Below are 13,162 nucleotides of genomic sequence, written 5' to 3'. Positions count from 1 at the left end.
TTGTCTGTTTTTATTGTCAGATAATATCAGCAAGAAAAATTATTTTTGTAAAATTAATACATATAATATCTGCCTATCTTTAAGATGAATAATCATAAACAAACACATGCAAATTGATAACTATTTTTTATGAAAGATATCCCTGTGGATAATTATTTCAATTGATCAATTTAAATGATTGGCTAATGATATACCGTTGTAAACGTCTAGCTAACACCACAAAAATATAAAGATGACATTTCTATATAACATTACACAATAAATCTAATCGGTTTAAGTACCAAAATTTTCTAAAATAGCTGCCCATGCTGTTTCCATTTCAAAAACGTCATTTGTGGCTATAACTAAATTGTCACATTTACTGTTCTGTTCCCGTAGACATTTCATAGCCTCGTCGTTCTTAGGTGCCATGCACTCAGTTTCAGATCTATACTTTAACCCTGGTATATTATGCATAACATAGCCAAATAATAACACATCATCATAAGGAAAGAATGGAGTTCTCATAGCAGACTCATATAACGATGGTATTATGTCATTTGTCATACTAACAAACTTGCCTTCGCAATATCTTTCATAACGAGCTTCACCTCTGAAATGATCTTCACTCACAAACCATTTGCTTGTTTTGTTTCTCTGAACTCTTCCTTCAATCAGTTCACAGAAAACGTTTATAGATTGCAAGACTGTGTCAACTTTTTGAAAATAGAGAAACATATTTATAACAAAATCGTCGTCAACTTTCATTATCATTTTAGCGTTTCGACAGCGTTCAGTTATCCACTTAAAACCCATGACACCTTTGTGTGTAAGGTTCAAATAAGTATCAATAAAGTCACCTTGTAAGATGTCCCTAAAAGCTTCAGCTTCTTCTTCTATACCTTCTTGAACTAATGGGTTAGCGGTCATCCCTAAAAGGAATAAAACTCTGACGGTGCCCAAATGAGAATAATATTTGTTATTGGTCCATGTTTTTCTGATAGCTAGTCTTCTGTCAAAGTGCTCAGTCCCTGAATTTACCACAACAAGAACACTTAAATCATCTTTAACGGATGTACATAAATCTGGATTCTCAATCAAGTACGTCACGTTATATGGATATCTTGGGTTTGTCCAGTTGATGAGTTTCTCTAAATTTGGCGCCATTTGAATTGTATAATTCCCATAAGCTTCCGGTCCAAATGTTTCCGGTCCAATTTGTTTCGGTCGTTTTACTTTTTGCAATCGTTCTTTATTTATAGCTTGAGTAGTAATATCTATTCTTGATCTAACATAAATTATAAAAAGAAACGCAGTCACAAAAAGTGATACTTTATAATTGTTTTTATTTATACGAATTCGCAGTATCTTACTGAAATACCGCTTTCTAATTATGTTTGTCATAATATCTTTTCACCTTTCAGTGTATTCGAGTTTTCTTGCTAATCACAGTTCCCACGAGGACACTAATAAATGTTAAACTCGTTATTCAATTATTCCGATTTCAACCACTTTTATTACAGTCGATTTTTTTCTTTACACATTTAAACGTTTACCGTTCCATAAAAATGTCCTCCTTGATGTTCCTTTTATTTTCAACTGGCATAACTATTTGCCATTGTTGTTTAAATTTACCAGAAACTTCAACTGTTAAACTATAAGTATCAAGTACTTTATACATTTATTCATACATCAAAGAAAACAGTGTTGTTCATTAATATATGATAAAAATTGTTAAACTAAACCTATATACAAATGTATAATCGGCAGATAAACGAAAATACTATCCTAAAATATGTTTGTTCTAAAGATTTACGACTTTACATTCCGTACAATTCTGTATACTATTTTTCTTTATCCATTTTCTTTCATAAGAGAGTTTAATTTGCCATAAATGACTGTTTTTTATTTCATTAAGAAATAAAAAGGACCAATCTTATGTAAATATTTCTCTTTTAGGTGTTAAATCTTTCTAGAGTATTTTGAAAATGTTTGGATATCTTAATTAATTTACATCCAACGCAGCTTATGTTAACAAAACGAAATTATATCTGTTTCAATCGAAAGAATTCCCACAACTTGGTCAAAATCGCACAACAGGGTCAATCAAGCAGCACACTATCAACAACAATCAACAAAGTGTTAATTTATTGTGTGTTCTATTTTATTTATTAAAATTTCGCGTATCAAATATTTTATATAAGGCTAACTGGCCAATATCAGCATTATCAACGAAGCGAATATGTTGAATAAACTTTGTAATTTTTACATCTATTATTAATGTCATTATTATTATTTTGTTGTTGTTGTTGTTGTTGTTGGGATGTAGGGAGCGATAGTTTGGGTAGGGAAGTGAGCGTTGGTCATGATTATGATTACCTTTTCGTTCACTACACGAAAACCTGTAAGTGACCATAATTAAACCTCTTGTTCCTAATTTTGCTTTAGCATGTACATACATTTTATAAGAGATATTTCATATATCAATCTTGTGTTACAACAGATTGACCGCGCTAAAATAATTTTACAACGATTTGATTGACATCTTTCATGAACAAAACAACATCGTTTTTATTTAGTATGCGGTCCATTTTATATTTTGTGTAGTTGCTTCACTGTTTTGATACGTAGATTGACAGCAAATTAAAATCAAAGAAGCCACCGACTGCTCTTGTTTTTCATCTGACTTGTATCACTATAGTTATATAAATATCTTGATATTTCTTTAAGAAAACCAAACTAGAAAATATCATTGCTTTTTAAATATCTTAATTATTTTTTCAAGAAATTTTCCACAGATGTTTAGCTTTACATATATTAAAGTTTAATCACGCTTTATTGTTCTTAACATTTATTGTACATTTTATTTTATGACAGTGTTAATATTTTAAATATAAGGAAATTTCAATTAAGAGCATTCACCTAAGTATGGATATTTTCCCCATATAAAACTCTCAATAATGGATACTCTCGCGCTGCGATTCTTTCAATAGGTACAAGTAGAGATTTTGATGCTAAAGCATCTAGTCGCCGGATATCGACTGTATTATCATAAATATAAAAAAAAATCAGTTTAATTAATGGTTCAGGTATAAAGAAAAGAGGAACAATTTATGTTGAGTAACTGTTTATTCACAATAAAACATCATATATGAAGCAAACTTGCTTAGCAATATTGTCAAGGAACTGCTATGATTATTAAGCAAGTATTTCGTACGTTAGTTTACGTAACTTATTATGATTTATGCTAAAGATTTTATTGATAGTATAGATCTCGATATTAAATTAATTAATATTGCTCGATGGCCAACAGGTGGTAAGTATAGGACGAAGTTGTGACCTAGTAGGCCAAATTCGAATCTTTGAAAATCCCTTTTGCAGTTTTCATAAAACTATTTTTTGCGCTATCGAAAAAATAAATTATTTAGTTGAAATCAATATTCCTGTCGTTATATACATACGATATAGTAAACGTTTAATTGCCTTTCAGTACAAAAGATATTTTATTAGTTTTCTTTATTATGTATCTAATACGATCCGTCGTACCGTTTTGGTAACCTGCGCGACGGAAATCGACGGAATATAACGAAGACGACGATTACCACCTTTTATTTCAATAAATGTGCCTCTTTAGCATAAATCTATTTTGTGATGTTCAACCTAAACTAAACTATTGAACGTTGACAGAAAAAATAAGAAAAAAAGGTAAAATTTAACCCTTTACCAAGATAAAATGAAAAGGTTTTGAAAATTTATTTAATTCTTTAATGTGCTAATCCGTTCTAATGATATAAAATATGAAACTGATTAATGAAAGATAACTTTTTATTTAATTTTACCCATGAAATATGGTGCTATATCAGTCAAATATATTTCATATTTTTTTTAAATAAATATGAAATATAAATATGAAAGTGGGCGGAGTCAAAACTCATATTTATTTTAAGGGACTTCTTTCGCCATTTCGTTTGAAAAATCTGATAAATACAAAACAACTTTTTCTTGAATATTGTTTTGAAAACTTTCTAGCATGATAGAAAATGGTCTAACTAAGAAAATTAATCCGAACACCAATATCTTTAATTCAGTAATTAACGCTGTACAGACGTTTAAAGAGTTGTTTACATGACGTCACAATGTAGCGCCAAACAGCGCGTGCTTACGCATAAATTACTGCGCGCTGTACAATTGCAGTTGGTAGCAAGCAAGGGGTTTCGGTACCATTTTCTTTGATAATGAAATTAAATAAAAAGGTTATTTTTTCGTTTTTCGTGAAATATGGTATATATTTTCACTCAACATGATAAAATGCCACATATTTTCACTCGCCGTACCGGCTCGTGAAAATATGTGGCATTTTATCATGTTTCGTGAAAATATATTCCATATTTCACGCAAACGAAAAAATATCCTCTTAGTATTTATTTATACATTTGCATCTAATTAGCCGCCATACCGTTTTCTTATCAGCAATCTGTTACTATTTATAGATTCTATAACACTAACATACAACGTGTAGTCACGTGATTCTTACAAATAGAACAGGGAGAATCTGTTTATAATTAGATAAAATAACGAAATATAATAGGTGTCATAAGATATAAACAACCAGATAATTTAAATGTGTCATTTTAAATATCATTCATGATTTATCAATTATAAAATAGCAACGCTTGACACTTAAAAAAAGTAAAAGTATCCCTAAATTCAATGACTGGTCCATAGGGATACGTTATTAATTCATTTCATGAAAATTGTAATGTTGCTTTTTAAGATGTCAATATTTGTATATTTCATTTCATTTAGCAACGTTAATTTATTTTTGAATTTTTAAGATTATGAAAAATAATTGTGGTCCTTAATTGTTCAGTAATTGATTTGCTTTTATTTTCAGGTTTTAAGGCCTTCTCCTACTATAGATATAATATTAAACTGTTACAAATATAGTCGCCGGTTTCTACCGGCGACTAATAATAAAAACATACCTAATACGTCTGTATCACTACAATAGTTGTACATGTATATATATATTTGTATTAAAATAACATCAAATAAATCTACACAAACATTAACTAAATGAACTAAGTGTTTTTATTCATGAAAAACGAATAGAAATGTCGACATAGCTCAGGATATGAATATATATTTCCTTCTTTAGAAGGGGCAAACTTGATATTTATAGCCTTTATATTTTAAGTTATAAAGACAGGTTACCATGATCCCAAATAAACGATTGTTTGCAAATATAACCGTGTCGCTAGGCGAACAACCGTTTAATTTATATATGACCATATAACACGTCAAAAATCTTTATCACGTATTTATAATACAACAAGAAACATTCTTTACTCTGGAAAATAACATTGTGAATTGACAGTAGCCATGTTTATAGTTTATATCAAACGTTACGATTATCCAATGAAACGAGCAGAAATTCACAAACTAAATAGATCCCTAACACCGTATACATTCAGTAACGCAGGATTGTGCAAATAACGCAGGAGTTGTGTTAAAGTTACGAAGAATTGTGCAATTCAGTGTCATAAACGAGCACAACGGAAAGTAAATAAACCAAAATTGTTTTTATTGAACATCAAAATGAAAGAAACGAATTAGCACATACATTTGCTGAGACATCATATTTTAAACCTCATCAAAAATATTTCCTTGAAAGTATTTTTCAAGATCACTTGTGACTATGGCGCATTAGTGGCGACTTTTGAGTTTCGAAATTGTTTGAGTCGTCGAAATCTTTAAATACAATAACGTATCTATAAAATTATGGTAATTGCTCCATAGATACCTAGGAATTTGCCAAAGTGCTCTTAGAAAGTAGCTTATAAAATGTGGCTGATTGACCCCGAACTCCTGGAGCGACGCTGGCTCCCTCATTACAAGTATTACCTTCTTCCTTCTTATTTTATATGACTAAAGTATTTTTGCAAATGTGCATAATTTATCTAAAATAAATAAAAAATGGAGTTTAAATACATGACTTTATTTATTAATTCCGAGGAAACACAAAAATCGCCTTCAAAACGGTAGCCGATTCTTTATTCTTGTTCTAAAAAAGTAAACATATTCCTGGAAAGTTTTTTTGGGTTAAAAATAGGCATAGCACCCCGTTTGCGTTATTAATTTCGTAATTTTTGATTTGGAAAAATATTTGGGTCCGTTTCCCCTGTTAAATATTTTTGTCAAAGCGGGGCCCTATTCGGGTTCATTTTTATTTGCCAGTTTTGGTTTACGGGATATAACGTGAAAAAGAGGTAACTTTTTGTATTGTGGGCTTATAGGTTTAAAGTCTTTTTCATGACTTTTCAAAAACTTGTGAAAAGCTATAAAAATGACGACATGATAAAAAATTTTTTAAAATGTAATCAGATTTTTTTTTAAAATTTAAAAGGGAAATTTTGGTTTACATAAAATTTTTGAAAACCTTGTAATGTACAATTCTAAAGCAAAAAAAAAAAGATGATTCAGGAAATTTGGGTAAATGAAATAATTTCCCTTTAAAAGGTGACCATTAAAAATTTGGAAAATTTAAAAAATAAAAAAATTTGGGACTAGATTTTTGGACTTTTTTTGTGTTATCCAAGTTGTGATGCTTTTTCCATATTTATATTTTTATTTATTTTGTACTTATTTCAACTTTTAAAAATTTTTTCCCAAAATTGTTAGGCAGGGTGTCAATAGTGTTCATATTTATGACCCCCAAATGTTATGTTTTGGGAAAGAAGCCGACAAAAATTAAAAAACCCTTGATTCAAAAATACTTTTGTGCACCCCAGATCTATTTTTCCGCGGGCTTTTTTTAAAAGACGCCCCTTGGGTTCCCTGTTTGTGAAATAGAACCTTTTTCAAAAAATAAAAATTATCAAAAATTTAAAAAAGGTTTTCTAGTAAAATATTGCACATATAAACATCCTATTATCAGGTTTAAAACATTATTACAATTATGAATTACATGTATATTCGTCGACTATACAGCTGTAAAACCTTAATTGGAGCTGTAAAACCTGTATTGGACGAGAACCCTGGTATTTTTTAAAATGGACCTTATATTCAATTAATTTGTTTTTTTTCAAATTTTTTTTTAAATTACAAAAAAGGATTTTTTTGAATTTTTGGGCCCCAAAAAATGAAAAAAGGGGGCTATGCGGGTTTAAATTTTTATGAAATTTGGGAAATTTTAAAAAGAAACTAAATGGAATGGATTTTTTGTTTTTTTTCCTTGAAAAAAGGGAAACGAGGCTGTATGGGGGTTTGGGGTTATAAAAAACTTTAAAACTTGGAATGAAAACGGAAATTTAAGTCTTTATGTTAATTCTGAAAAGTTCTTTTACCCAAAAAAAAGTTGTTCCCCTTTCTTTTTTTTTTTGTTTTTTTAGTTAAAATTTTATAAATTATATTTATTTTTTTTTATTTCCCATGCCAAATTTATGTATAAACAGTATTTTAAAAAGAGTTTTTTAAAAAAAAGCAAATTGTTTCTCTGTTCAAACGGTACTTTAACTTAAATTTACAATTTGAAACGTTTGAAATACCAAGCCGTATATCTAAAATGCAAAATGTATTTTTAACCCTTTCGAATTTAAATATGAAGGGTTGAATCAAAAAAAAAACGTTTTTTTTTTTTTTCAAGGGTTATAAAAAGTATTACCTTTGTGAAAATACAGTACGTTTTTGGTAGTTTGATGAATTCCAGGGAAAAAAATTTGGGGTCTCATGTGAATTGCGGCAGTAAATAATATTTTCCTGAGATTTCCATTGAATGGTTTATCCCAGCAACTAACTAAAAAAAAAAGAGGAAATGTACTGGACGAGCTTTTGTAACTGAAGCTAAAAGATGGCTAGTTAAACGGTTCAACATACTCGAATGAAAGCGTCAGTAAATTAATGTGTAAAGTGCCTCGCTGTGCTTTTGTACAAATTATTACATGTATTTGACAGTTTATGTAAAGATAGCGTTTGTATCCAAATCAAGGCTCGCTCTAAAAAATAACTAATCCGGCTACTTGTTGCCGCAGATTGTTTCTTTTTATAAAAAGTGCTAAATTTAGTTTTTAAGATCAGTTATCTTTTCGAAAAATGAAACGTGCTTTTTAACGGTGTTTTACAATCTTATTAGGGAAGTATTTTTTATTTTATTTTTTTTTAATAGCTCGTCATCGAAATATTTTTCTTAATTAATGGACTTTTAATTATTTAATTTTTGATAGTAAATTTAACAATGAATAAACTTCTAACTTCGGAATATTATGAATTACTTATGAGTTAAAAAAGGGATAAAATTATTTTAGCCCTTTATCGTGAAAAAATTTTAAAAAATAGAATCAAATAAACATTATTTTGCAAGCAAAAAAACAGAGGCAAAAATTATTAATAAAAACGCCAATAGTTATCTAAATTGAAAGTAATATAATTGTTGACAGTGTATGATCTGGGTTTCGAGTTCATATTTTTCTAAAAATCAATTTTATTGGCCAATGTTTGTTGTACAAAAGTATTTCTTACATTTGTTTTTTAGAGATATAAATGGCTTCTGATGATTAACCCCCCTTGAAATTTACTTTGATATGGTCTTGTCTTAAATTTATTTTAAGATGCCTTTATAAAGTTCAGGGATTAAAGGTATATAAAAACAGAAAAAAAAAAATCGAACCAATGTGATTTTTTTGCCAGACTGACCGAAGTGAATGATTGGCTTTGACATGCTACGTTGAACACCATACATGCTAAAAAGTTGTTTATTTGCAAATGTTTGTCATTAAAATTTGTTCGTCTTTTATTATCTTGAATTAATAAAAACTATTATATGACGAAATAAAATGGAACGATTTTTTTATCTTTGTTTTTTTTATCGGAAACACGCGTGCCTTTTTATGTAGCGTGATTTCATTCCAAGCAGTGTTTGAAGTGTTTAAATTCCTTATCTCAAAGAAAGAAGAGTTTGGCGTTACTATATGTCTAAACATGGTTTTGTGTTTTACTTGGGTTTTTAAAAATTTTAAAAAAATTTTCAAAAGTTTTTTAGTATTTGCGTAATTTTCTCCGTTCTTGATTTTTTTATTTACAGGGGTTTTTGCGGGGGGTCCTAAATTAGGGGGGCGACAGATTTTAAAATTTAAAGAATCAACGTCCGTTATTTTTTATTCCAGATTTTTTTAACCCCAAATTTATTGGGTTTTTTTTTTAAAAGTCCAATTGTATTTACATGATTAATGTTCTATTATACATGTTTATTATATCTCTTGTGCAGCGAACAAAACAGGTCTATACCATGAATCACCGTCATTTAATGAAATGACCGGAAACATATTATACTTTTTCAATCAATTTGAAATTGATTTAAAATTGATCATAAGAGTAGTTTTTATTACAGTTTGTTTAAACGTATACCTTTTGAAACACGTCTTAACTTTTTTCAATGTGGGTCATATTTTCTTTCTTAAATCAAAATAATAACATATCTTACTTTAATCCACCTAAATTTGTATACGTTATTTACAGATAATTTATATAATATTGGAAAAATTGTCTCTATTTAAACGTGGTCACCACATAACAAAAGAGTTGGACATACTGTATTGGTACAATTACAACAAACTTAAGTACAAACTTTTATGTTGTTATAGCCTTTTAAATAAAAAGGAAAGATTTGTATAAATGATAAATTAAAATTATTGTGTAAAAATCGGGATAAAGTGCGATCCCTGAAAATTTTACAAAAAAATTGCAGGGAATTTAAAGTCGTTTTGATTAAAGTCGTACATGAGGGTAAGAAAAAGTGCAACATACATATCCCCCCTCCCCCGTACTTCTTTTAACTTTTAAAAAGTGAAAAAACAATGATCCCGAGGGGGGGAGGGACAAGAAAAAATTATAACAAACTGAGTGAAGTCCCGGGCAATGTTTTCGGTGGATCACCAACATAATCTTGACACCTTCTGTTTTGTGAAGATCTAAAGTGAAGTATAAAAATCTGAATAAAGTGTTGGGGTTTTCATGCCGAGTGGTTCAAAGTCGTGACTTGAGATCACAGTCCCTACCACTGTGGGTTCGATCTCACTGGGTACGAAAATCTTTATGTGGGAGCCACCGCAGCTGGCTTACAGAGGTCGGTGGTTTAACCCCAGGTGCCCGCTCGTGCCTGAAAAAATGCCCGGGAGGGGTACCTGGGGTTCTTCCTTACAGATAAAGCTGGAAAAAATCGACGAAAAATATCGGCGGGACCTCTAAAGTGACCCGATTGAGGTAAGCGGTCGCCCATATGGGCTTTTCCGGCGGGCACCTTAATAAAACGCCATAAAAAATGAAAATCAAGTGTGATCCCTCGGGCGTTTTAACATCACAATAAAATAAACCACAAACATTGCAGAATCGGCTTGATTGGGTCTGTACATGAGGGAAAATGAAAAATGCAACACCCCTCACGCCCCCTAGCACCCGCTTTTCATAAAAGTAATATGTCAAATGGTCTCGAACCACTATGCTTCTCTTTGCTATATTATTTGGTTTTTTTTTTCAAAATATTTATTGAATGTTTAAAATTGAATATACAGATAAAGTCAAGAATGAATTCTACAAAATTTTATAAACCTTTCACAGAGATATGTCCAGTTTATACAAGTAATCTCTACAATATACATCACACAACATTAACAATTTATCTCTACAATAAACCTCTACAATACATTAACAATTTATCTCTACAATATACCTCTACAATACATTAACAATTTACCTCTACAATATACCTCTACAATACATTAACAATTTACCTCTACAATATACCTCTACAATACATTAACAATTTATCTCTACATTATACCTCACAATACATTAACAATTTATCTCTACAATATACCTCTACAATACATTAACAATTTACCTCTACAATATACCTCTACAATACATAAACAAGTTACCTCTACAATATACCTCACACAACATAAACAATTTACCTCTACAATATACCTGACAATACATTAACAATTTACCCTTACAATATACCTCTACAATATATTAACAATTTACCTCTACAATAAACCTCTACAATACATTAACAATTTATCTCTACAATATACCTCTACAATACATTAACAATTTATCTCTACAATATACCTCTACAATACATTAACAATTTACCTCTACAATATACCTCTACAATATATTAACAATTTATCTCTACAATATACCTCTACAATACATTAACAATTTATCTCTACAATATACCTCACAATACATTAACAATTTATCTCTACATTATACCTCACAATACATTAACAATTTATCTCTACAATATACCTCTACAATACATTAACAATTTATCTCTACATTATACCTCACAATACATTAACAATTTACCTCTACAATATACCTCTACAATACATTAACAATTTACCTCTACAATATACCTCACAATACATTAACAATTTACCTCTACATTATACCTCACAATACATTAACAATTTACCTCTACATTATACCTCACAAAACATTAACAATTTACCTCTACAATATACCTCAAATACATTAACAATTTACCTCTGCAATATACCTCACACAACATCATCTATTCTTTCTGAAGTAACGTGGGTGTGTTCACTTTGGTACGAAGGCAGAGTATATTATCTCTATCAAGTACATTTGAAAGATACTATACAGGACTCAAGACTCACATATGGGTGGTGGTGAATTAGTTTTCACACGGATCACAGCATACGCCACACTGAATTCACAAGAGCACAGTTCAGCCACTACATCGCTCCTGGACAGGCTTTCAAGCAGTTTACCTGTACTAGCTGCCCTCACCTTCGCAAGGAACTTAAACTTCTATACATACTAGAGCAGAGCAGAGGTACAGTGCGAATGACTGTCGAAAAGATTTCATGATCAATCACAAGTTCACATAGAAAGTGACCTGCGCCGTCCGGGAATCGAACTTGGGTCGCCCGATTTGCAGTCGAACGCTCTACATATTGAGCTAACCGGATGGTTTGACTCACATTATGGCCATCTGAGACCCATATACATGTACCTGGCTTATCTAAGAAATATCTGTATAGTAATATTACTTCATTTTATATTTAATGCTTAAAAGATGTCTAATGGGAAGAATTACGTCATAACCATTCACCACGTACTTATGGATTTTAGTATGAACAAGGACAATTAAATAGATCAGAATTTAAAGAAAATGAGGGATTTTGTAGAAGCGACCTGCTGTGACATTGTAGATAGAGTGACATGATCAGCCCAGAACTCTGACCAGGAGCCGATAAATTACAAACTTCTTTGAAGTCCTCAAAAAAAAAAAAATGATGTGAAACTTTTTTGTCAGACGATGCACAGAGCCAACGGGAAGTCTATTCCGCAATCATATTAAAATTATCAAAGTTGTTTAAATATTTCTTTTTTCATCATTTTTAGCTGTAAAACATAAATAATTTCTATAATATACATAAGATACATGTATATGTCTTATTGGTTACATTAAGGTATCAATGATATTAAAATTGAAATAAATAATTGATAAATAAAAATATGTTTAACATAGTTCAGAAGCTGATATTTATGGATATCTTAATAAAAGGGAGACAACTCAAGAAAAATCACATAATTAATATATAATTGTATTTTCCTGGTTCCCTTGATATTGTAATATGGGTACATTAAAACAAATTTAACAGTAATAACAACATATTAATTTAGTAGCCAAAATGACTGCTACAAGCTGTTTTAAACAAGGGTGGGATATGGTCTATTACATCAATCAAAGAAATCAGACTGTCGAGGAAATCTTTGCTTTGATTCATCTTCATCTCTGTAGTGGGGCTTCGACAGACTTATGAAATACTTCATTTTTTTAGAAACAATAAAGTGTTAGTGTTTAAATATTTATACACATTACTTTGGCTATTCAATTTCTTTCTCTCATATCCATATTTATCTTTACTCCCTTGTCCATGTTTGAAAGTCATTTCCCTCTTTGGATTCTTAATAATAGCATTTTTGTCTATATTTTTTCTGTTAATTTAACTAAAATTGGTTTAAATCAGCCATTTTGTATCTAACAAATACATATTCACTCAATAGTCAATAAATATTAAAACAAGAAATATTTACTTACATCATTAGCTTGAGATAGAACCTACCATTTTCAGGCTATTGTATTACT

General features: G+C 30.1%; 1 protein-coding gene across 1 annotated transcript; it reads right to left on the bottom strand.

Annotated features, from left to right (window-relative positions):
* Positions 1-1,892, bottom strand: LOC132735777 (beta-1,3-galactosyltransferase 1-like). The gene has a single exon (XM_060722767.1). It carries the CDS (start codon positions 1,381-1,383, stop codon positions 274-276), a length of 1,110 nt encoding a protein of 369 aa, XP_060578750.1. The 5' UTR covers positions 1,384-1,892; the 3' UTR covers positions 1-273.
* Between the last annotated feature and the right edge of the window lie 11,270 nt (positions 1,893-13,162).

Source organism: Ruditapes philippinarum, unplaced genomic scaffold (genome assembly GCF_026571515.1).
Source record: "Ruditapes philippinarum isolate M1 unplaced genomic scaffold, ASM2657151v2 ctg3056_1_1_1_1, whole genome shotgun sequence".
NCBI lineage: Eukaryota > Metazoa > Mollusca > Bivalvia > Venerida > Veneridae > Ruditapes > Ruditapes philippinarum.
The sequence above is the reverse complement of the archived record's forward strand: the minus strand, read 5'-3'. Positions and strand labels throughout refer to the sequence as shown.

Coding starts and splice junctions, on each gene's coding strand:
- LOC132735777 (XM_060722767.1), bottom strand. CDS start 1,383: ATGACAAACATAATTAGAAAGCGGTATTTCAGTAAGATACTGCGAATT.